This window comes from Ranitomeya imitator, chromosome 5, assembly GCF_032444005.1.
Source record: "Ranitomeya imitator isolate aRanImi1 chromosome 5, aRanImi1.pri, whole genome shotgun sequence".
Classification (NCBI taxonomy): domain Eukaryota; kingdom Metazoa; phylum Chordata; class Amphibia; order Anura; family Dendrobatidae; genus Ranitomeya; species Ranitomeya imitator.
Genome location: NC_091286.1, coordinates 409,361,040 through 409,384,144, shown reverse-complemented (window position 1 = coordinate 409,384,144; position 23,105 = coordinate 409,361,040). Strand labels below are relative to the sequence as shown.

At 43.0% G+C, this 23,105-nt stretch overlaps 1 protein-coding gene across 1 annotated transcript in view; it reads left to right on the top strand.

Annotated features, from left to right (window-relative positions):
• Positions 1 to 15,842, top strand: part of NMUR1 (neuromedin U receptor 1) — a 218,618-nt gene extending 202,776 nt beyond the window's left edge. The window contains exon 3 of the mRNA XM_069727012.1: positions 9,743 to 15,842. Within this exon, the coding sequence (XP_069583113.1) occupies positions 9,743 to 10,140 (398 nt within the window). The 3' untranslated portion in view covers positions 10,141 to 15,842. The remainder of the gene's footprint in view (positions 1 to 9,742) is intronic.
• The last annotated feature ends 7,263 nt before the right edge of the window (positions 15,843 to 23,105 follow it).

Genomic DNA, 23,105 nt, shown 5'->3' with positions numbered 1-23,105 from the left:
AGGGCCTGTCTGCCACCGGCAAGGGATAGAGTAACCCAGACGGCCATTGTCGAGGAGACTTATTTTTGGCGCATGAGACACACGCCAGAACATAATCTCTGACATCTCGGAGCATATGCGGCCACCAGTACGTCCTCGCCAGCAGCTCAGATGTCCTTTTTGTCCCAAAGTGTCCACCCACCCTGGAGGATTGAGCCCAAGAGAGAACCTCCGGTCGCAAATTTATGGGCACAAAAGTCTTGCCCGGAGGCACAGACTCAAGCGACACCGGAGCCACGGTTCTCAAGCTCTCAGAAGGAACAATAAGCCGAGGCTCTCCTTCCTCCTCCTCAGATGACACAACAGAGCGAGAAAGGGCATCAGCTCGAATGTTCTTCTCCCCAGCGAGATAATGGAGGGTGAAGTGGAATCGGGAGAAGAATAAGGACCATCTGGCCTGGCGAGAATTTAGCTGCTGGGCTGTTTGCAAATATAGCAAATTTTTGTGGTCTGTGAAAACTTGAAAGGGAAAACGAGCCCCCTCCAAGAGATCTCTCCACTCTGAGAAAGCCAATTTCATCGCTAGCAACTCCCTGTCCCCGATGGAATAATTTCTCTCCGCTGGTGTGAAGGTCTTGGAGAAGAAGAAGCACGGATGCTTCCGACCTTGAGCATCCTTTTGGAAGAGGACTGCTCCAGCACCAACGGAAGAGGCATCCACCTCCATTATAAACGGCTTATCGACATCGGGACGATGTAGGATGGGAGCGCTAGCAAAATGAGACTTCATAGAAGAAAAGGCCCTGGAGACCTCTTCAGACCACACTTTGGGATTTGCTCCCTTCTTGGTGAGGGCTACCAAGGGAGCTACCAGAGTTGAGAAGTGGGGAATGAACTGGCGGTAATAATTAATGAACCCCATAAAGCGCTGCACCGCCTTAAGAGAATGGGGCTCTTGCCAGTCCATCACAGCCTGTAGTTTGGCAGGATCCATAGCCAATCCCTGGGCGGAGATGATATAGCCCAGGAACGGTAAAGACTCCTGCTCAAACATACACTTCTCCAACTTAGCATAAAGAGAGTTTGCCCGTAGGAGGTCGAAGACTCTGCCAACATCTCTCCGGTGGGAGTCAATATCTGGAGAAAAGATGAGAATATCATCCAGATAGACTACAACCGAGGTGGAAAGCATATCCCGGAAGATGTCGTTGACAAAGTCTTGGAAAACGGCTGGGGCATTACAGAGCCCGAAGGGCATCCCCAGATACTCATAGTGCCCATCTCTGGTGTTAAACGCCGTTTTCCATTCGTCCCCCTCACGGATGCGAATCAGGTTGTAAGCACCCCGCAGATCTAGTTTGGTAAACACCCTTGCTCCCCGAAGCCTATCGAAAAGCTCAGATATCAAGGGCAAAGGATACTTGTTCTTAACGGTGATAGCGTTAAGACCCCTGTAGTCTATGCATGGACGTAGTTCCCCATTCTTCTTCTGCACGAAAAAGAACCCTGCCCCAGCAGGTGACACTGACTTCCTGATGAACCCTCTTGCCAGATTCTCTTGAATGTACTGAGACATTGCCTCCGTCTCCGGGAGAGATAATGGATAGACTCGACCCCGGGGAGGCTCAGCACCAGGCAAGAGATCAATCGGACAATCATAGGGGCGATGGGGCGGAAGGGTGTCCGCCGCCTTTTTGGAGAACACGTCTGCATACGACCAATATTGCTTTGGGAGAGAGGATAGATCTGCGGATACCTCCATAGTACCAACCTGAACGCACTCTCGGTGACACCTACCCCCACATGATTCACCCCATCCCAGAATTCTGCCTGAGGACCACTCGATGTGAGGAGAGTGGTACCATAACCAAGGTATCCCCAACAGGACCTCATCAATTCCCTCAGGAATGATGAGCAGAGATATAATCTCCTGATGGGATGGTGACATGGACAGAGTAAAAGGGATGGTCTGATGTGTTATCTGTGTGGGCAGTGTCGACCCATTCACCACTCGTACCGTTACTGGTTGAGGTAGCATAACCAGTGGTATTGCGTGACGTTGGGCGAAGGCAGAAGACATGAAATTGCCCTCCGCCCCAGAATCCATGCAGAGCTCTACCGAGTGGGAGGATGAGCCTAATGTTATTGTCCCCTTAAAGGACAATTTGGAGGCAAACGTCGCCGTGTCTAGTGCATCTCCACCTACTACCACTAGACGCTGACGTTTCCTCGACCGCTGGAGACATCTGGTGGCAAGATGTCCTGACTGTTGGCAAACATGACAAACCTGGAGTGCACGAGTGGTCCGGGACTTAGATCCCTCTCGTGACACTACCATAGGCTCATGGGACTCAGGAGCCTGGACTGAAGACTCTAAAGGTTTGGCGAAGGTGGGAGCCAGCCGAAACCTCTGCCTACACTGAGCTCGCTCTAACCTCCGCTCGTGAAAACGGAGGTCAATACGAGTAGACACTGTTATTAACTCTTCCAGTATGGCGGGAATCTCCCTAGTGGCCAGGGCGTCCTTAACATGGTCAGCCAGCCCCCTCCAAAATATAGGAATAAGGGCCTTATCCGACCACTCCAGCTCAGATGCTAGGGTGCGGAAGTGGATGGCAAAATGGCTGACCAAGGACGAGCCCTGAGTCAATGCCAACAGTTGGAGCGCCGTATCATGGGTGACACGAGGTCCTAAAAAGACCTGTTTCAGAGTGCTCAGGAATAACAGAGCACTCTGCACCACATGATCGCCACGCTCCCACAGCGGCTTAGCCCACTGCAACGCCCTGTCCGACAATAAAGATACGATAAAGCCCACCTTAGCCCGTTATGTAGGGAAACGAGAGGCCAGAAGCTCGAGATGTATTGAGCACTGACTCACGAAACCCCTACAGGACTTACTGTCACCAGAAAATGTCTCTGGTAGCGGGAGGCGAGATAGCGTCGGTACAGGGGTGGCAGTGGACAAGGTAGCTGCAGCCACACTTGCAGCCTGAACAGCGACAGCAGTAACATCCACAGCTGAGGTTGAACGCTCAAGAGCCGCCAACCTTCCCTCCAGCTGCTGGATGTACCGCTGTGAACGCTGATCGTCCGTCATTACTAGCCAGACCTTGGCGCTAGTATTATGTTAGGACTGGCGGAACGCACCAAGTATAAGGTGTAATGGTATTAGGTGCGTTCGCCGTCCGAGGTCCACTGTGCAGGTGAAAACCCTGCTGCTAGTAGAGACGGACGAGATGGTGGTACAATATGAATACACACTTGGGTTAACTTCACCCAGTGTGAAGGAAGCGAACCCTGTTGAGTCACAGGGCCGCGGTACCGCACCAAGAGAATATATTTTAGAGGCACGAGAGTGCATGCGGTGCCGCACTGGCGCATACCACTAACCACCCAGGCTTGGGTTAGGAAAGCGCAGAGAAAGCGCACGGCGCCGCACTGGCGGTCACAGCAATAAGACGCTGTAATGTGTGTACCGTGCTGATGGCTAAGTCGGGCGCTAGGTAGCAATCACCTACCTTCCGCGAGCAGTCATACAATAGGGAGGGGATTTTAAAGAACGACTTTCACTCACAACACACACACATTTACAAAAGACAATACTAGCGCATGGCCGTGCGGCCATGCGAGGCTTAAATAGCTGCAGCATGTTTAGGACCTTCCAAAGAAGGACCAATGGAGTGCTGCAGCACCTGAGCATGTGACCCTGGATCTCCACTGAGAGATCTCGCCCTGGGCATGCTCAGAGTGCAAAGCAGGATTTAGTCCTAGCAGCTACAAGGACCTTAGCTGCAGTATCTGATCATGTGACCCTCGATCTCCACTGAGAGATCTTACTCTGGGCATGCTCAGAATGTGAAAAGCAGGACTTAGCCCCAGAAGCGTCCGCTCGCCGCTGCCCAGCACTGACTTCAATGGGAGAAGCAGGAAACGCAGCAGTAACTCTAAGCACAGAGTCAGACTGAGCGAGACGCTGGGATCGACGTCTCCGCTGAGCAAGCTCCACTGTGGCAGGAGAAGAATGGGAGACCGCAGCGGAGATGGCCCGAGATTCCCCCTGTGCAGAGGCAGGAACTCGACCCCTAACATACCCCCTCACACACACACAATAAATATCCCCTCATACACATACAAAGTAAATACCCCCCTCATACACACACACAGTAAATGCCCCATACACTAAATTCAACACACACAGTAAATGCACCTCCCCCAGTAAACACCACCCACATCCAGTAAATACAACACAAACTAAAAAGTCCCACACACACAGTAAATACACATAAACAGTAAACACACCCCAGGGAATGAGGGAATGAAATACCACTGCAAGCAGTAAATACCCCCCTCCTATCTTCGGTGTCTTCAGCTCTACTAAGTGGAGCACTTACCACCGATCTGCGGTGCCAGAGAGTGACGTCAGCAGCGTGATCACATGACATGATCACACTGCTGGCGTTGCTCTCATCTGGCAGGCAGTGCTTCTTTTGTTCATGAGTCTGTAAGATGCAAGTACAATTGAACACTGGGAGCCAGTGTGCTGCAGCTTCTCTGTGCTGCATAGAACAGTCGACTCCCAGTCCGAGGTGGCAGAATGCCGCCACTGGGTGATACACTGTGGACCGCTGCATTAGGCGGCCCGACAGCGCCCCCTGTAGGCTGCGCCTGGGGCACATGCCCCGGCTGCCCCCTCCCCTAGATACGTCTCTGACTATTGCCGTGCGGAGGAATCTCCTGCACTGTAACATGGTGTCGGGTGCCTCTGACCTGCCAGGCCCCTGACCCACCAGACCTCTGCGACCACTGTAATTAGGCCTCTGTGTATAGCCATTCTAACATGGATTTATTTGCAAAGTAAGTACATTAGCCGGACCAGGCGTCAGGCTTCTATTTAACCCCTTTAACCCTGAAGGTGGTTTGCACGTTAATGACCAGGCCAAATTTTACAATTCTGACCACTGTCACTTTATGTGGTTATATCTAGAACGCTTCAACGGATCCCAGTGATTCTGAGACAGTTTTTTCGTGACATATTGTACTTCATGATAGTGGTAAAATTAATTTGACTTTATATGACTTGTGTTTATTTGTGAAAAAAAAAACACATTTGGCGTAAATTTAGAAAATTTCATAAGTGTCCAACTTTGATTTTTCATGCCTTTAAATCACAGAGATCCAAATGCTTCTCACTAGATTAGAATATCATCAAAAAGTTAATGACTTTTGGGTTTTCATTGGCTGTAAGCCATAATTATCAACATTAACAGAAATACACACTTGAAATAGATCACTCTGAACTGAAATAAATTCACTTTTTGATGATATTCTAATTTAGTGAGAAGCACTTGTATGTCACACAAAATAGTTAATAAGTAACATTTCCCACATGTCTACTTTACTGCAGCACAATTTTAAATTTTTTTTTTTTAGTTAGGAAATTATAAGGGTTAAAAGTTGAACAGCGATTTCTCATTTTTACAACAAAATTTACAAAACCATTTTTTTAGTTACAACATCACATTTGAAGACACTTTTGGGGGTCTATATGATAGAAGACACCCAAAATTGGCACAATTCTAAAAACTGCACCCCTCAATGTGCTTAATACTACATTCAAGAAATGTATTAACCCTTCAAGTGCTTCAAAGGAATTTTTGAAATGTGGAAAAAAAGATGAACATTTAACTTTTACTTTTTGAATGCAATATTTCCTGGAATCATTGGCGGACATCATGTCCCATTTGGAGAGCTCCTCATATGCCTAAACAGTGGAAATCCACCCCACAAGTAACCCCATTTTGAAAACCAGACCCCTCAAGGAATGTATTTAGATGTGTGGTGAGCACCCTGAACCCCTAGCTGCTTCACAGAAGTTTATAACGTTGAGCCATGAAAATAAAAAAATCATATTTTCACCACAAAAATGTTATTTTGGCCCCAAACTTTGCATGTTCATAAGGGTAAAACAAAAATTTGTTGTGCAATTTCTTCCGAGTACGCTGATAGCCCATATGTGGGGGAATACTACTTTTGAGGCATGATGCTAAGCTCAGAAGGGAAGAGGCGCCATATTGAAGCTCAGATTTTGCTGGAATGGTTTGAGGGTGCCATGTCACATTGCTAGAGCCCCTGAGGTGCCAGAACAACAGAAACCCCCTATATGTGAACTAATTTTACAAACTACAATCCCCAATGAATTCATCTAGTGGTGCAGTGATCATATTGACATCACATGTGCCTCACAGAATATTATACCACTGAGCAGTGATGAAAGAATAAATTTGATTTTTACCACTAAAATGTTGCTTTTGTCCCAAGTTTTTAACTTCTTTAAGGGCTAATGAGATTTTTTTTATAACAAACTGAAGTCCATTTTTTCCTGAGTGCGCCAATAACCTACATGTAATCGGGAAATATTTTTCAGGCACAGTGCAAAGCACAGAGGGCAAGGAGCGCTATATTTTACTGTTATGGTTTGCAGGTACCATGACCCAATGGGAAAGCCCAAGAGGTGCCAGAACAGCAGAACCTCCCATAAGTGACCCCATTTTACAAACTACACCTCTCTATGAATTAATCTAGGGATGCAGTGATCATATTGACACCATGGGTGTGTCACAGAATTTTATACCATTGGGCAGCGCTGAAAAAATAACTACAACAAAATTTTGTTTTAGCCCCAGATTTTACAGTTTTACACAATTTCTATTGAACGTGGCAATACCCCATATGTGGCTGTACAGTACTATTAGCCATGCAGAGAGACTTGGGAGGAAAGGAGCCCTATTTGCCTCCTGGGATGCAGATGTTCCTCGAACAGTTTGCGGACTCCATACACAGAGCCCCTAATTGCTGGAAGAGCAGAATCCTCCCTCAAGTGACCCGATTTTGGAAACTATATCCATTGGGGAATTTATCTACAGGTGTAGTGACTATTTTGACTCCATGGATAATTTACAGAAACAATCTGCAATGAATGTTGCCAAGTGAAAATTGCAAACTGCCATTGTACTGACCAGTACGCTGTAGTCACCAGTACTTTATGCCCAACCCGTGCTTCTGGAGGAATGGGCCCATAAGTTACAGTAAGAGAGCTCTCATTGCTTCAGAAATGCCAAACGTGGACGCAATATGTGGTTTAGGTACACTGTGTGGCTCAGAAAGGAGTGGGCATTTGGATTTGAGAGTGGAGAATTTTCTGAATTTCTTTTGGAGGGTTATGGAGCCATTTTGCTTTTTCCTTTGTGCTACCAGTAATGTGAAAGACCCCTATATTTTCGTTAACAGATGACGGACCTGAGTGAGGGCTTGTTTTTTTTTTGTGGATTGAGTTGAAGCTTTTATTGGGAACATTTTACATAACGTTTGGGATCACAGTTATCTAGCGCTCTACACTGAGCACTTACTTTGGGGTTTCCATCTAAAACTCTGAGTGACATGATTGAGACGAAACCCTTGAGGGATTCATTCACTATAATGAGGCAGCAGAGTTACTCTGGACTCTGTACGTCCTCTGTTCAGCTGCGTCCTTCTTTTCAGAAGTGCACCAAACTGTGGCCGACAGCACTTTTATGCAATCCTGAAAAGACGGACACTGCTGGATCACAGGTCAGACGGCATCCACAGCGCCTCCACCTGCCTAATCATAGGGAATCTTCCGCCCTAGGTTCCCTCTGAATTTCAGAGATTTACATGGAAACCCCAGTTTAAGCGCTCTGCGCAGAGCACAGGATAAATGTGTGCCGAGCCATACTGTCATCTTTTGGAGGTATATTGAAAAAACAACAGCAAGTGAAGATTTGGTTTTATTTATTTTCTATGCCATTCCTCATGCGGGATAAGTGATGAGGCGATTTTATTCTTCGGGTCGGTGTGATTACAGCGATAACAGATTTATATCGGGTTTTATGTTTGGCTGCTGTCACACACTAAAAGACTCTTTTTATTGCAAAAAATTGTTTTTGTATCACCTCATTTTGAGGGCTCCAATTTTTCCATATTTTGGCCCACAGGGTCATGTTAGGGCTTACTTTTTGCAAGACTAGTTGATGTTTTTATTGGTACCATTTTAGGGCACATGACATTTTTTGATCGCTTTCTATTCCGATTTTTGTGAGGCAAATTCAGCAATTCAGGAATTTATTTTTTTTTGGTGGGGGGGAAAGTGTGGTTATGCCATTGTGTGTTAAGATTGATTAATCAGTTTTATTCTTTGGGCCAGCATGATTACAGCGATACCTCATTTGTATTTTTTTATGTTTTGGCACTTTTACACAATAAAAACTATTTTATAGAAAAAATAATTATTTTTGCATCCCTTTATTCTGAGAGCTGTAACGTTTTCTTTTCTACTGATGGAGCTGAAGATGATGTTTTCAGCGGTACCATGTTTATTTATATCCATCTTTTTGATCACGTTTCATTCCACTTTTTGTTCGGCGGTATGATGATAAAGCATTGTTTTTTGCCTCATTTTTTTTTTATGGTGTGCACTAAACAGGTTAACTAGTTTGGGTTGTTGCAGACACAGTGAAACCAAATATACTTTTGTCTATAGTTTTTTTCATACAAATATTTATTTATAGGTACAATATTTTCTATTTTTTAATATTAGTTTTTATATTTAAAAAAAAATATTTTTTTATAACTTTCTTTTAGCTTTTTTACTTTGCCCCAATATGGGACTATAATTTTTTGCAGGCTGATTGCTTGTACAGCATGGGGATGCAGCAGCATCCCTATGCTGTAGAAACTGTCAGGTCTGCACTGACAGGGAAAGTTGCTGATCATGCATTGCGCATGATCAGCAACTTTCCTAGCTCTGGTGACCCGGATGTCATCATGATGACATCAGGTCACCATGGCTGCAATCGGGATCCCGTGTCACGCGCAGGGTCTCCGATCCAAAGGCAGAAGGGCTGTCAGCCCTCTACCGTCTCCCAGAATGCCACGATCGATTTCGTTCACAGCACTTAGGGGGTTAAAGTGCTGGGAGCGGTGCGTGACCGCTCCTGTCGCTTAGTGCCTGGTGTCAGTTGTCAGAATCAGCTGATACCTGATGGCGCTCTCCCATGCACAGCCCGTGTGCGCGGGCGATCGCCAGGCATTAATATTACGTTCCTGGTCAAAAAGGGGTTAATAATGTTCACAGTTTGTTTTTATTTTAAGCTACTGAATTATTCACTTGCTGTGAATATTGAACTTTTACACTGTATGTACTAACATTTAAAGGGATTGTCCAGTGAAAATAAGTTATCACTTATCCATGGGATAGTTTACAACTTATGCATTGTTGGGTCACACCAATTGGCAGTAGAGAGCATTTTTGATCCACGTTTGAATGTAGCGGCAGTGTGCATGTCAGACCATTGATACAGTCATTCGTACTGTAAGGGCTGGTGGAAAAAGTCAAATGCAGCACTCAGCCACCCAATAGGGAATGAATGGAGCTTTTAGGAGCATGCTCACTGCTGCTGCATTCTTATAGAGAAAAAGGGTCCCACTCTGCCGATTGATGTTGGTCCGAGCAGTCAGACCCCCATCGATCTATAAGTTATCACCTATCATGTGGAAAGCTGATATCTTATCTTCACTGGACAACCCCTTTAACAATCGAAAGGATTCAGAAGTTAGTACTAAATATCTTCAGGACTAACAAGCCACGGCATATGCACATTTATTATTACTCTGTACATATATATGATTGTTCTGTTCAATTAAAACCTGACTGTTTTCATACACTGTGTTTTTGTCCCTACAGTCATCCTTGTGGTGGTATTTGGAATTTGTTGGGCGCCTTTCCACACCGAACGACTGATGTGGAGCTTCATTCATGATTGGTCAGATGAAATGCACCAGATGTTCATCTTTGCCCATGTCATCTCCGGAGTCTTATTTTATCTCAGTTCGGCTGTTAACCCAATCTTATATAATCTACTTTCCACACGTTTCCGGGAGATGTTCAAGGAAGTCATGTGTCATGGCAGAAAAAAGAGGCTAGGCTCTCGAAGATCATCACCAAGTGTTACAAGGGTCACCACACGAAGCACAGTTTGTGAGCACGTTCCAGGAAATGGTCTCCCTTTATCTGAAGTTGACGAATTTGATGTATATGTGGAGTGTGAAAATGTGGTAAAAAATCAGTCATCTCTCTCATAAACAATTTCTACAGTGGTCAGTGAGTCTTCATACAGCTTATTTATACATGAATGTCTTTCCACAGCAAGCTATAGCCCAATTGAATTTTCAGAATTTCAAATATAAAGTAAACTTTTTCGGTCTGTTTAATACCCAGGTGATAAATGAGTCAAGAAAGCTGCACATTTCCTCAGGCCGAATAAATATTGTCTGTGCGGCAACTGCACTTATAGCAGTAGGTGGAAAAGAAATGCAGAATTTACTACCTATTCTTCTTGCTGCGTTCCCTTCAGTCCTGCGCAGTAGAAGAAGGCCGGTTACACATTCCACAAGCAGAATCCAGAGGAGTTACTGATCTGCTCACTGCAGTCTCCCAGGCAGACAATAACTTTCGAGGGGCCTTTGCTGACAAACTTACGATCATATGTAAATCAGGAGCCCTCCCTTTATTTCCCTTTATTATGTACATGGCAGGTTTACCACTCACTAATGTTGACATGTACAGTACCTGTCTTGTCTAAGATAGTATTGATTAAACCTGCAATGAGTTCCACATTATAATTCCCAGAGTGATCAGTACGACTGCACAGAAGTGACTATACAACTTGGCTTGTGTTCTTCCTTCATATTTAAACGTAAATTAGCACTCCCGTCAAAATGTTTATCCTCTTTATATAGTGTCCTCTTTATATATTGCAGTCATCATATTATATAGCATTGTGTACTTACAATTGCTCATTTTGCTTTTCTACCCAACTAATTCTTCTCTTTTCCATTACATCTGTGACATCATGTGATTTAAAAGAGACTAGCTGAATCCTTATAAGCTCTATGTAGGAACATGAAGCCTCTTTTGCATGAGTCATCACTGCAGGGGGAAGGAGTGGAGCCGCTGGGTCAGAACTTGAAGCGGGGGATGACTCGAGCTGAGATAAGACTTCCTGTTTCTACATAGAGCAGAGAAACGAGAAGAATTAGCTTGGTAGAAAGGCTAAATGAGCAATTGTAAGTACACAGTGCAATTTAATATGATTATTGCAATATTTCATGTGATTCATTATCACTGTATATGGAATACTGCTGGAAATTTAGAACAACTAGTTGCTTATTTTTACCTTCAATGTAAGGGATACAGCAATTGAAAACCAATAAAAAGGAAACTGTCACCAGTTTTTGGCATCTAATATGAGAGCAGCATAATGCAGAGACAGAAACCCTGATTCCAGTGATGTGTCACTTGTAGGGCTGATTGCTGTAGTTTTGATAAAATTACTGTTTTATCAGCTTCATATTATCAATAGAACACTTGCAAACCTGCTGCAATGTAGTCCACTGTAGCATCTGCTGGAACCTCCACCTGGCTCCCATCCTCCCACCATTCAGGGACGTTGGCTTACTCATCGCCCCAGCTGCAGCAGCTTCCCAGAAGCCGTCTCCTCCTTGCGCAAAGCACTGTGGTCTGGCGTCACGCCAAGAACATGTGTGCGCTCACTCCTCTGCTCTTAAAGGGGCAGCGCACGCATATAGTAAAATGTCCCGAGTTGTCAGCTGGGAGGCATTTAGTTAAAGTACTTCCTGCAAGTTGTTCCTCAGCTAATAACTGGAAGGCATCTTGTATATAAGACACCCTCCCTAATAGGGAGGTGTCCGGGCAACCCCTATAGTATAGTCTTAGTGGTGTTGGTCTGTGCAATTGTATGTTGCCAGGTCCCACTTCCTTAGTTTGTTAAATGTCTTCTTGTGTCCTGCGTTCCCGTTAGCCCAGTATAGTTTGTCTGAGTTCCTGTGTTCGCATGGGTGGCATCCAAATCCTGGAACCGCATCTGCGGCATCTATACTCAAGCTCTTGGTCCCGATGCGGCCAGTTATGTGTCCGTTGTCCCTGGTCCTAGTGCGGCCAGCTCCAGAACTGTATCCTGATATCTACGAGCGTGAAAAAGATCCTATCTTCAACATCCAAGATGTCCGTCCGTCTCCATATCCTGTTAGTCAGTGCCCTCAGACGTCTCCCCGGATCTAGCGAAGTCGACCCCTGGGATCACCAGCTGTAGTATCAACGTCTGCCTAGGAGTGGTACCAGGCAGCTACCTGCAGCCCATTCTGTCTCTACCATCAGGAGCTCCAGCAAACACCAGGTAGTCACTTAGCTATGCCTCGTTCTAGGCAGGTCTGGCCCTGTGGCATAGTGGGTCCACAAACCACATGCGACACTTGCGGGCGTGACAGTTATCTCAGGCCATGGTCCCCCTGAGCCCGATGGTCTTTCACTCTGGGAAATATATCAATCATTGACCTGCATGAACAACAGGAATAAATAGTTTATCTTCCATAGACTCTGGTTACCCTATCAGAAGCCCTGACTATTGCTACATCCGCCCAACTTGCAGATTCTTTGGCTGTGCCTAGTCTATCTGTGACTTGCGCACCTTTGATGGAACCCATCCTGTCTAATCTGCCACGATACAATGGGGATCGAAAGCAGTGCCATGGATTCCAGTAGCAGTGGGTGCAGCACGCAGAAGTATGACATTTTTGGTCATAGCAGGAGATGCCCTAGCAGAGTTCAACCACTTGTGGGAGAGAAGGGACCCAGTCACCTCTGACTTACAGGCCTTCCTGGTAACCTTCAGAGGGGACTTTGAGGAGCCAAGTCATGAATCTTCTGCTACATCTTCCCTTTCCAGCTTCCAGGAGTGGAACAAAGTGACAAATGTGAGGAAACCATCGTGTCTAGCTCTGTCCTCCCAAAAACCACTTGTTCCCCAGCTTTCTGGGATGACCGTCTGCTCTGAACCCATGCAAGTCGACCAGGTTTGGTGGTTTCTGTTGTAGTCTGAACCCTGACGTACCAGGGGATTAAGCGATTGCAGTGGTAGTATAGAGCATGGCACCTATATTTGTCCTGAGAACCCTGAAGAACTCTAAAGCCTTGGATCCGTAGGAGAGGTTATTCTTGGTGAGAGTATTCCCTCTCCACCTTTGACTGTAGTCATGGATAGTTAGGTCATTACTGGTTTGCTAGTCATCGAGTCATTGTGTGCTGACATCTCCGAAGAAAGGGAAGCGGTGATGATTTCTTCACACATCGCCAACGATTGTACCAATGATCAGTTTCCTGAAAACCTCTTGCCCGAAGGATGTATCCTGCGTGAGACCAATGTGAAGTTTGATACTTTGAAGGTATCTTCTAGTTCCAGGTGGTCACAAGATGATAACATTAAGTTGGAGGAATCTTACGAGTCTCTATTGTTCACCGACCAGGAGGAGTAGTCCCAATCCATCTTTGTTTCTTGCAAGGGGACAGCTATTCCTACCGGACTAAGAGAGACTCAGCAAATTATTGTTTTTATTTTCCAAATCTGCTTCATTCTGCTCAGAGGATGTCCAGTGGTGAGAGGCATCCTGGCCAAGAAGAATGTGGGAGATGTAACCTTTCTTCCAGTGGTTTTGAGAAAATGTGGTCCTGATCAGAGGTCATTGGAGTTCAGGAAGAAGAATCTGGCTTCATCTTCTCTGCAAGGTGTCCTCAAGGGTTTAAAGAAGAGGGAGCTGAAAGGGGAGGTACTGTACAGTCTACCAGCACCTGCGCATGGTTCCCCTCCTCTCACCATGGGGTGGGACGCCAGCATACTCATCACCCCAGCCTAAACAGCATCCCCAGAAGCTGTTTCCTCCTCCTAGTACATGGTGTGCATGTTATTAAAGGGGCAGCACACACATATAGTAAAGTGGCTCTCAGCTGTCAGATGGGAGGCATTTAGGGAAAGTGCTTCCTGCAACTTGTCTCCCAGCCAATAGCTGGGAGGCATCTTGTATAAAGGCATCCTCCAATCCATCCTCCAATAGGGAAGTGCTTGAACAACCACTATAGTTTAGTCTTAGTGGTTTTGGTCTGTGCAACTGCATATTGCCAAGCCTCCCATCCTTAGTCTGTTAAACGTATTCCCATATCATGTTTTCCAGTTAGCCCAGTATAATTTGTCTGTGTCTTTCCTGTGTCCGCTTTGGCTGCATCCTAATCTTGAAACTGCATCTGCAGTACCTATGCCCAATCTCCTGGCCCTGGTGCATCCAGTCCTTTGTCCGTTGTCCCTAGTGCTAGTGCAACCAGCTCCAGAACAGTTTCCTGATAGGTACGAGTGTGAACAAGAACCTGTCTTCAACATCCAAGCTTTCCGTACAGTCCGCCTGTCTCCGTATCCTGTTAGCCAGTGACCTCAGTCACATTTCCCCGTGTCAGAAAATTCGAACCCTGGAATCGGTAGCTGCAGTACCGGTGCCTGCCTGCAGCCAAGCCTGTCTCCACCATCAGGAGCGCCAGCGAGCACCATGTAGCCGTATTGCTACACCACTTCCTAGGCAGATCCAGCCCTGTGGCACAGTAGGATCACGAACCATGCGCACCACCTGCAGGCCTGACATCATTCACATTCATGAGCTCTGTATAACCCTGTCCCCACCACTGATTTGCATCTTTTTGCCTATACACAGTGTACACAGAAAGCTGGCAATCAGTGGTGTGGTTCTGTTTATGTGTAGCTCAGCATTCAGAGAACAGGTAGATCTGCAGCAGACAAAACACTGATTATATCAAAAGTGTAGCAAGCAGCTCAATAAGTGATAAATTGCTGGAATCAAGGTTTCTTCCTCTACATAATACTGCTCTCAGATGAAGTAGCAAAACCCTGGTGACAGATTCTCTTTAAAGAAATAGTCCATTCAAAAGTAAGAAGTCTCCTATCACGCCGAAGTCTCCTTTATCTGCACATTGTAAAGTCCTGCTTTTATATTTGATATTACCGTAAGGTTTCTATATTATTGAAGCTAGTAGGTGTTGTCATATTTTTCTACTAGTAAGTGTCAGCTTCCACTCCCTTGAGTTAATTGCCTTACCTTTGGTGAGAAAGGTTCTTACAAAAAAAGGTATTTGGAAACGGTTCTCATGGGAAAACACTAAAATAAGATATTATTACAAGCCGTGCTAAAATTTCCAGGCACTATGATCATTGACGTCATAGAGATACGATTATTGGAGCTATAGCAAAGTCCCAGTTTGGACATTAAACAATTGCGCATAAAACTCAACGATGACAACGAGCTAATTTGAAATGAGAATTATGACCGTCACTATTCCCCTTGGCGTTGAAGAAATACATGTAATGAACATGCTTGTATTTATTCTTCTGTCTGTGATGACTTTGCGTACACAAGTGAGAATTGTTTTCAAGGCGATCTTACAGTATGCTTTTAAACAACCACAAATTGCCATCTATAGTAGTAAACCTCATTTTTCTCACATCTAATGTCCCATAGAAAACATATAAAATTCATGGAGCCAAATGGCTCACAGTGGAACTTGTGTGCAAATTATGCCAGTTGCAAGGGACACTGTCAAGCTAGCGATTAACTACAGGACATCATTCTAGGCTAGAGCATCTTTTCTCATAATTATTGGAGACACTTTTATCTAAGCACAATGACTTAAGAGTAGGTGATTTATAGCCAATTACATTTTACTTTGAGTGTAATATAAGGTGATAAATTAAAATACTCCACCTTTCTGTCAGACCACAGACTGTCAAAGAAATTATATTAAAATGTGTGTATTTCTGTGTAATGTATGTATATAATGTCAACATTAAGTCCTGTATTTGTACATATAAAGATATAAAGATGATTCTTTAATTTATGTTGAAAAAACCCCACAATAAAATAAATACAGATTATTCAAATAAAACGCTAAAAACTATTTCCTAACACTTATCCTGTTACAGGTGTTCTTACAAATATTGCTTTTGGTAATTAAAGGGAAAGTAATATTAACTCTCAAGTATATCTTTTGAAAGTTCAATTTTTTTATATATTGGAAAGAGACCTTGTTTAAGACAAGTTACTCATGTTAAAGGGACTCTGTCACCTGAATTTGGAGGGAACAATTTTCAGCCATAGAGGCGGGGTTTCGGGTGTTTGATTGAAAGGGTGAATCAAACAGCCAAAAACCCAGCCTCTATGGCTGAAAATTGTTCCCTCCAAATTCAGGTGACAGAGTCCCTTTAAGTAGTGATGAGCGAGTGTGCTCGTTACTCGAGTTTTCTGATCATCGGGTGTTCTCCGAGTATCTTGCGCGTGCTCGTCGATAATGTTTGTGTCAAAACAACTGCATGTATTGTGGCTGTTATACAACCTGAACACATGCAGGAATTGCCTGTTTGTTAGGGAATCCCCACATGTATTCAGGCTGTCTAGCAGCCGCAAATCATGCAGCTGCGGGGACACAAACATAATCTACGAGCATGCCCAAAATGCTCAGAGAACACCCGAGCATTCTTGGAAATCGCTAGTAACGAGCATACTCGCTCATCACTAATACACTATATATATATATATATATATATATATATATACTGTATATATGAAACGCCTGCCAGGGCCGTGGGATACTCGGTACCGGGTCCGGTACTTAAAGGGATGTGTCACGGTGGCGGTGACCCGGTCCGTGGCCCTGGGTGCCCATGTTAAAGGGATAGTCTTTAAAAGGGTTTTTGAAATTAGGAAAGTTCATGATGCCACCTGTGGTGTTTGGTCAGTGGGGACCAACGCTGCTTAAAACGGTCCAGGGTACCGGTAACAGGTGTAGCTGGAGTTCAGGCAGCCTGAAGACAGGTGGAAATCCCCTTAACAGGTACGACTACCAGGAATCTGGAGTAATGGTCCACAATGGTCAGAGCACAGACATAGCCTGACTGGCTTGGAGTTAGCTTCACGTGGTCTAAAGCTACCAGTTCAAGTGGCTGTTTGGTGACTATGGGCTGTAGGGGAGCCCTCAGGCTGTCACGGTCCTTTCTGCGCAGGTTGCATGGGTCACACTCTCAGCACCACTTTTCAATGGCTTTTCTCATGCCAATCCAGTAAAACCTTCCACGAAGTAGGATCTCTAACTTCTTCCAACCGAAGTGTCCTGCTCCATCGTGGTACGCTTCCAGAACCATTGGTGCATCTTGTCTTGGAACCACTATCTGCCAAGCCAGCTTGTGAGTGCGTGGGTCAATATTCCTCTGACACAGCTTACCGTCGTACATAAACAGTTTGCCTTTCTCTTTCCACAGCTGTTGAGTCTCTTGTGGAGCATCTGGACTAGGGTGCGAATCGGCTTGCGTCAGCAGCTCCTTGACCAGACGGACTGCTGGGTCACTGTCCTGTGTCTCGGCCCATCCATGATGAGGCAATGGGTTCAGCATAGCTTCTTGCTTGTCCTTATGCCTGTTCCTCACATAATGGGAATACTGAGTCGCCCCGGAGCGATGGAAAGTTGGTAACTTTTTTCCTTCGAGTTCTTCCGAATCTTCTCCCATCTCTGGTAAGTTAGGCATCCTGGACAGCGCATTGGCATTGGCATTCTTGTGCCCTGCCCGGTACTTGATGGTGAATCGATAATTGGACAATCGGGCCATCCATCGCTGTTTCAAAGCACCTAGTTTTGCTGTCTCCAGGTATGTCAGCGGATTGTTGTCTGTGAAAACCGTGAATCTTGCGGAGGCAAGGTAATGTTTGAACTGCTCTGTTACCGCCCAGACTATGGCGAGGAACTCCAGCTTGGGCCAGTCTCACACGTCCAGATAATTCCAGTACCGGAAAAGTCGGTAGCGGAATTATCTGTGTCTATATGTCCGTGTGCTCACGTGGTATATCAGTGTGGCACACGTGTGGCATCTGTGTGCCGCCCGTGTGCCGACTGGGTACCACACGCACCGTGCAGGAGACAGTGCTACAGTTATGCGCTGTCCCCTGCATCTGGTGCTGAAGCCGCCAATCATTTCCTCACTCCAGCATCGTTCACTGTACTCCTGTATGAGCGGTCACGTGGTGCCGCCTATTACAGTGATGAATATGCGGCTCCACCTCCTATAGGGGCAAGAACACACAACAAGGCACAATAATCACTTATTATATAAAAGATTCCGGCATATATATATATATATATATATATCCCACTAGGTACATACGCATATATACCCACATATATTCACATATATCTTGTCTATTATGCCAAGGGAGAAAGGAAACAAGTGGAACTCACTTAATATATATTGATACCACCAGAATGTGAGCAATGGACAAACGAGGGACCCAAACAAGCCAATAGGTGATATTTCAAATTCAAAGTTTATTTCAATAAAGATATGGTAAGCAATAATCCACAATAAAATTATAATGTTAAAAATATATATATATCTCATATAAAAATACAAACTACGCACGTATACTGGACAGAAAAAAACGTGCCAACTACATCAGTACATATATAGGCAAAATTTATAATACAAGGAAACCCCTGAAAAAATAATAAAAAATATAATATAATTCATAAAAAAGTATATTTTTTATATATATATATGCTGTGTAAGAAGGGTAAAGGAGGACAAAAAAATGTGCATAAAAAATTACAGTAGGGTGAGGACTAAAAAATATATAAATATGTAAGTAAGAAAATATAAAAATTCATAAGCCTCACAAAGTGCACAGTGACAATTATTCCTTAAATATTGCAAAAAAGGTTAAGGTCCGCTGACCCAAAACAGAGGGTGAGGGCCGTTACACCTCAGAGCCAAGTAAAGTGAACAGTGCATATAACGAAAAAGAGGGGGGACCGTTTACACAGCAATAGACTATACCTTCCAGGGGTTAATAGGTCCAGTATTCCGTGCGCCCCGACGCGCGTTTCGGAACAAGTCCTTCGTCAGGGGGTACGTATACTGTCCTAAATAGCCATTTATATAGTAATAATAATTAGCGCCAATGTCTAGCGTCCGGGTGTGTGTGGCGCATCCGCCGGCAGGAGGTCCCAGAAGTCCGTGACGTCCACGTCATGTGATCGGACGCACGGCACTGTGGGCCGGCGTTGCCTAGATCACACAGACGCGGTGAGTCAGGGCTGTGAGGCACAAGCGGCGCATGCGCACCACCAAGGACCCGACATTGGACGCTAGGTGAATGAAAATATGAAGGGAACATGAGCGGTTCCACACAGAACCATAATGCTATAGAGAGAACTCCATGCAGCTACAACAGTTACATAGACAATCTGGACCATATGATAAGGGAAGATATATGTAAATAAACAATATAAAATATATCATACATAAATAGTATCCAAATTAATAATACATATTCTAAGTACATACATAATCAATAATTACATATACATGATCAACTAAATTACTATATACAGTTAATACCAAATTACATATATTCCAATAACATGTGATGTAAATATCCAAGAAGTATGATGAAAAATAATATAATAATAATAATACAAAAAATAATAATAAAAAATAATAAATAAAAATAAATATAAATATAAAAATAAAAATAATAATAATAAATATAAAATTAAAAATAAAAATAAATATAAACATGTATATAGTATTATTTAATTGCTGAAAAATAGTCCAAATTGAGATATTCCAGATTCAACAGTTAGATAATTATAAATAAAAATAATAATAAATAATGGAATAGGAAATAATAATTAATAAAAAATAAAAAATAATAAATAATAAAATAAAATAATATATATATAAATATATATAAAATAAAATAAATAATTAAATAAAAAATAAAAAATAAAAAATAATAATAAATAAATAAAAAATAATAAAAAACAAAACGAAAAAATATATAAAAATTAAATACAAACATGTATACAGTTTTATTTAGCTGCTGATAAATAGTCCAAATTGAGGTATCCAAGATTCAACATTTAGATCCACATAATATTCCCTTCATCTTGGAACCTTATACGATGAATTCATATGTAAAAATAACCTACAATGAATAATAAAAACCAGGTTAAAAGAACAGTACAAAAATTTTTTTTAAAAAGATATATAAAAATAAATGAATATAAAAGGTGGTTAAAAACACGGGCAAGTCACATATATTAGAGGAAAGAGGCAAAGCTCAAATTTTCATTTAAACCTCTAGGGCAAACAGTGTCCAACGTCCAAATCCATTTGGTCTCCTTCTGCAGTAATTGTGTACTAATTCTCCCGCCACGTTCATTTGGCTCCACCATATCAATCCCCATCACTTTCAAAAGGGAGGAGTCACATCCATGATATAATTTAAAATGTTTCGGGATAGTCTTCAATTGGGTAATATCCTCCATATCCTTTGCTGCTTCTATCCCTAGGACATGCTCTCGTACTCTGATTTTTAATTGACGAGTAGTCATTCCGACATAGATCAATAGGCAGGGACATGTGGCATAATATATTACAGCCTTTGAAGTACAAGTTATGGCGTGTTTAATATTAAAAGTTATTGTCCCCATTGAATTACAAAAATTCTGACTCCTCACTATATTGGGGCAGGCTACGCATTTGCCACAAGCTCTACAACCAGACGGGGGTTTTAAATTAGATAAAAAGGAAGGGACAGTGGAATTATGGGCATAGTGGCTCTTTACAAGATGGTCCTTAAGGTTCATTGATCTTCTAAAAGTAATACTTGGCTTATTGCCAATATATTGGCATAAGACAGGATCCGCCTGAAGTATTGGCCAAGATTTAGTTAAACATAACCTCATCTTTTCGGTTTGGCCATGATATCTTGTAATGTATCTAACCGTATCATTATTTTTACGTTTTTTTGTTTGGTATAAGGCCTGATGTCGAGTTGTATGTTTCGCACGAAGATATGCCTTTTTAACTGACCGTCTACTTATTTCTTATTTCTTATTTCTTATTAATTATTTCTTATTTCTTATTTCTACAGTCTACTTATTTCTCTACATTTCAGTTCACTCGTTGTGTATGTCCTATTCTAATGTATAATGTATAATGTTCTTCTGTCAACAAACTGTTATGTCAACTATGTAATTCCTTTATGATTTTTATGATTTAAGTTGTGCTGCTGTGATACCATAATATCCCACGGGATCAATAAAGTGTATCGTATCGTATCGTATCGTCTACTATAACCACGATCCCAAAATTTTTGTTTTAGCCCCATAGCCTGTTTTTCAAAATCCTCCTCGCTAGAGCAAATTCTACGGAGTCTTAAAAATTGACCGATAGGAATAGAGCAAATCATGGCAGGCGGGTGTGACGAGGTTGCGTGAAGGAATGAATTTGTTGCAGTTGGCTTGCAGAATAAGTCTGTATAAAGGCAGTTGTCCTCACCTCTCATAACCTTAACATCAAGAAAATCAATAGAACTCCTACTATATTTATAGGTTAAGTGTATATTTTTTTAATTCAAATTGAGTGATGTCATAAACTCTTGAAGTGAATCAGTTGACCCGTGCCAAATCAAAAATATGTCGTCAATAAATCGCACCCAAAATGGGATGCGATCAATTGACGGTACATCAGCAGAAAAAAGGTCCTTCTCCCACAGCCCCAGGAACAGATTTGCGTAAGCTGGCGCGAATGACGCCCCCATTGTTGTGCCCTGGAGCTGTAGGTAGAAGGACCCTTTAAAAAGAAAAAAATTATGAATAAGTGAGAATTGAAGAAGTTCAATGGTAAACTGGTTCATGGATATAGGTAAGGATGATGATGATAAAAAATATTGTACAGCTCCAATTCCATCACTGTGCCTTATGCTCGTGTAGAGTGACTCCACGTCACAGGTAACCAGTAATGTATCCTTATCTATGTGGAGTCCATCAATCTTCTTGAGGAATTCGTTGGTATCCTTGATGAAAGATGGTAGTGTTTCTACCATTGGTTGTAGTCGGGAATCAATGAATCTATTCACTTTCTCTAAATAGTTTCCACCCCCCGAAATAATCGGTCTACCAGGAGGCATTTCTTGGTTTTTGTGTATTTTTGGTAGCAGATACAGTGTTGATATGGTTGGTTCAGAAACCTGTAGTGCATTAAACAAATCCTTTGAAATAATGCCTTCATCAAGTGCCCTACAGAGCATTGTTAGTAGCTCAGAGCAAAATTTACTCAAAGGGTTGAATGTTAGCTTCTTGTAACATACAGTATCCCTCAATTGTCTATATGCTTCCGTTTCATAATCTTTTTTGGGCCAAATAACTATATTTCCCCTCTTGTCGGCCTGTTTAATTACCACATCAGATAGACCTCTCAAGTTTTTAAGTGCCAATTTCTCCTTACTGGTTAAATTCTCATTATTAGGGAAACATGGAATTTTTTCAAGTTCCTTTGTTACAGTCTTGACAAAAACGTCAAGTGTGGGACAGGTCGACAAAGGGGGAAATCTACTTGACTTCGGACGGATGGACATAGGGATCTTACCTCCTGCTGGATTTGCATGTTCTTGGGCCAATTCCTCTAAGGTGGCTAGTGCCTCCTGTTCCGTCTCTGTGGGGAATAATTTTAAAATTTCTTCATTATGAAAGTGTTTCTTAAAAAGTAGCTTTCTAGCAAATAGATGTAAATCTTTAATAGCAGTAAATCTGTCATATTGCGCTGTAGGACAGAACATTAAACCCCTATTTAAAACATCAATCTCTGTTTCCGAAAATATGTGTTCCTGGGGCTGTGGGAGAAGGACCTTTTCTCTGCTGATGTACCGTCAATTGATCGCATCCCATTTTGGGTGCGATTTATTGACAACATATTTTTGATTTGGCACGGGTCAACTGATTCACTTCAAGAGTTTATGACATCACTCAATTTGAATTAAAAAAATATACACTTAACCTATAAATATAGTAGGAGTTCTATTGATTTTCTTGATGTTAAGGTTATGAGAGGTGAGGACAACTGCCTTTATACAGACTTATTCTGCAAGCCAACTGCAACAAATTAATTCCTTCATGCAACCTCGTCACACCCGCCTGCCATGATTTGCTCTATTCCTATCGGTCAATTTTTAAGACTCCGTAGAATTTGCTCTAGCGAGGAGGATTTTGAAAAACAGGCTATGGGGCTAAAACAAAAATTTTGGGATCGTGGTTATAGTAGACGGTCAGTTAAAAAGGCATATCTTCGTGCGAAACATACAAC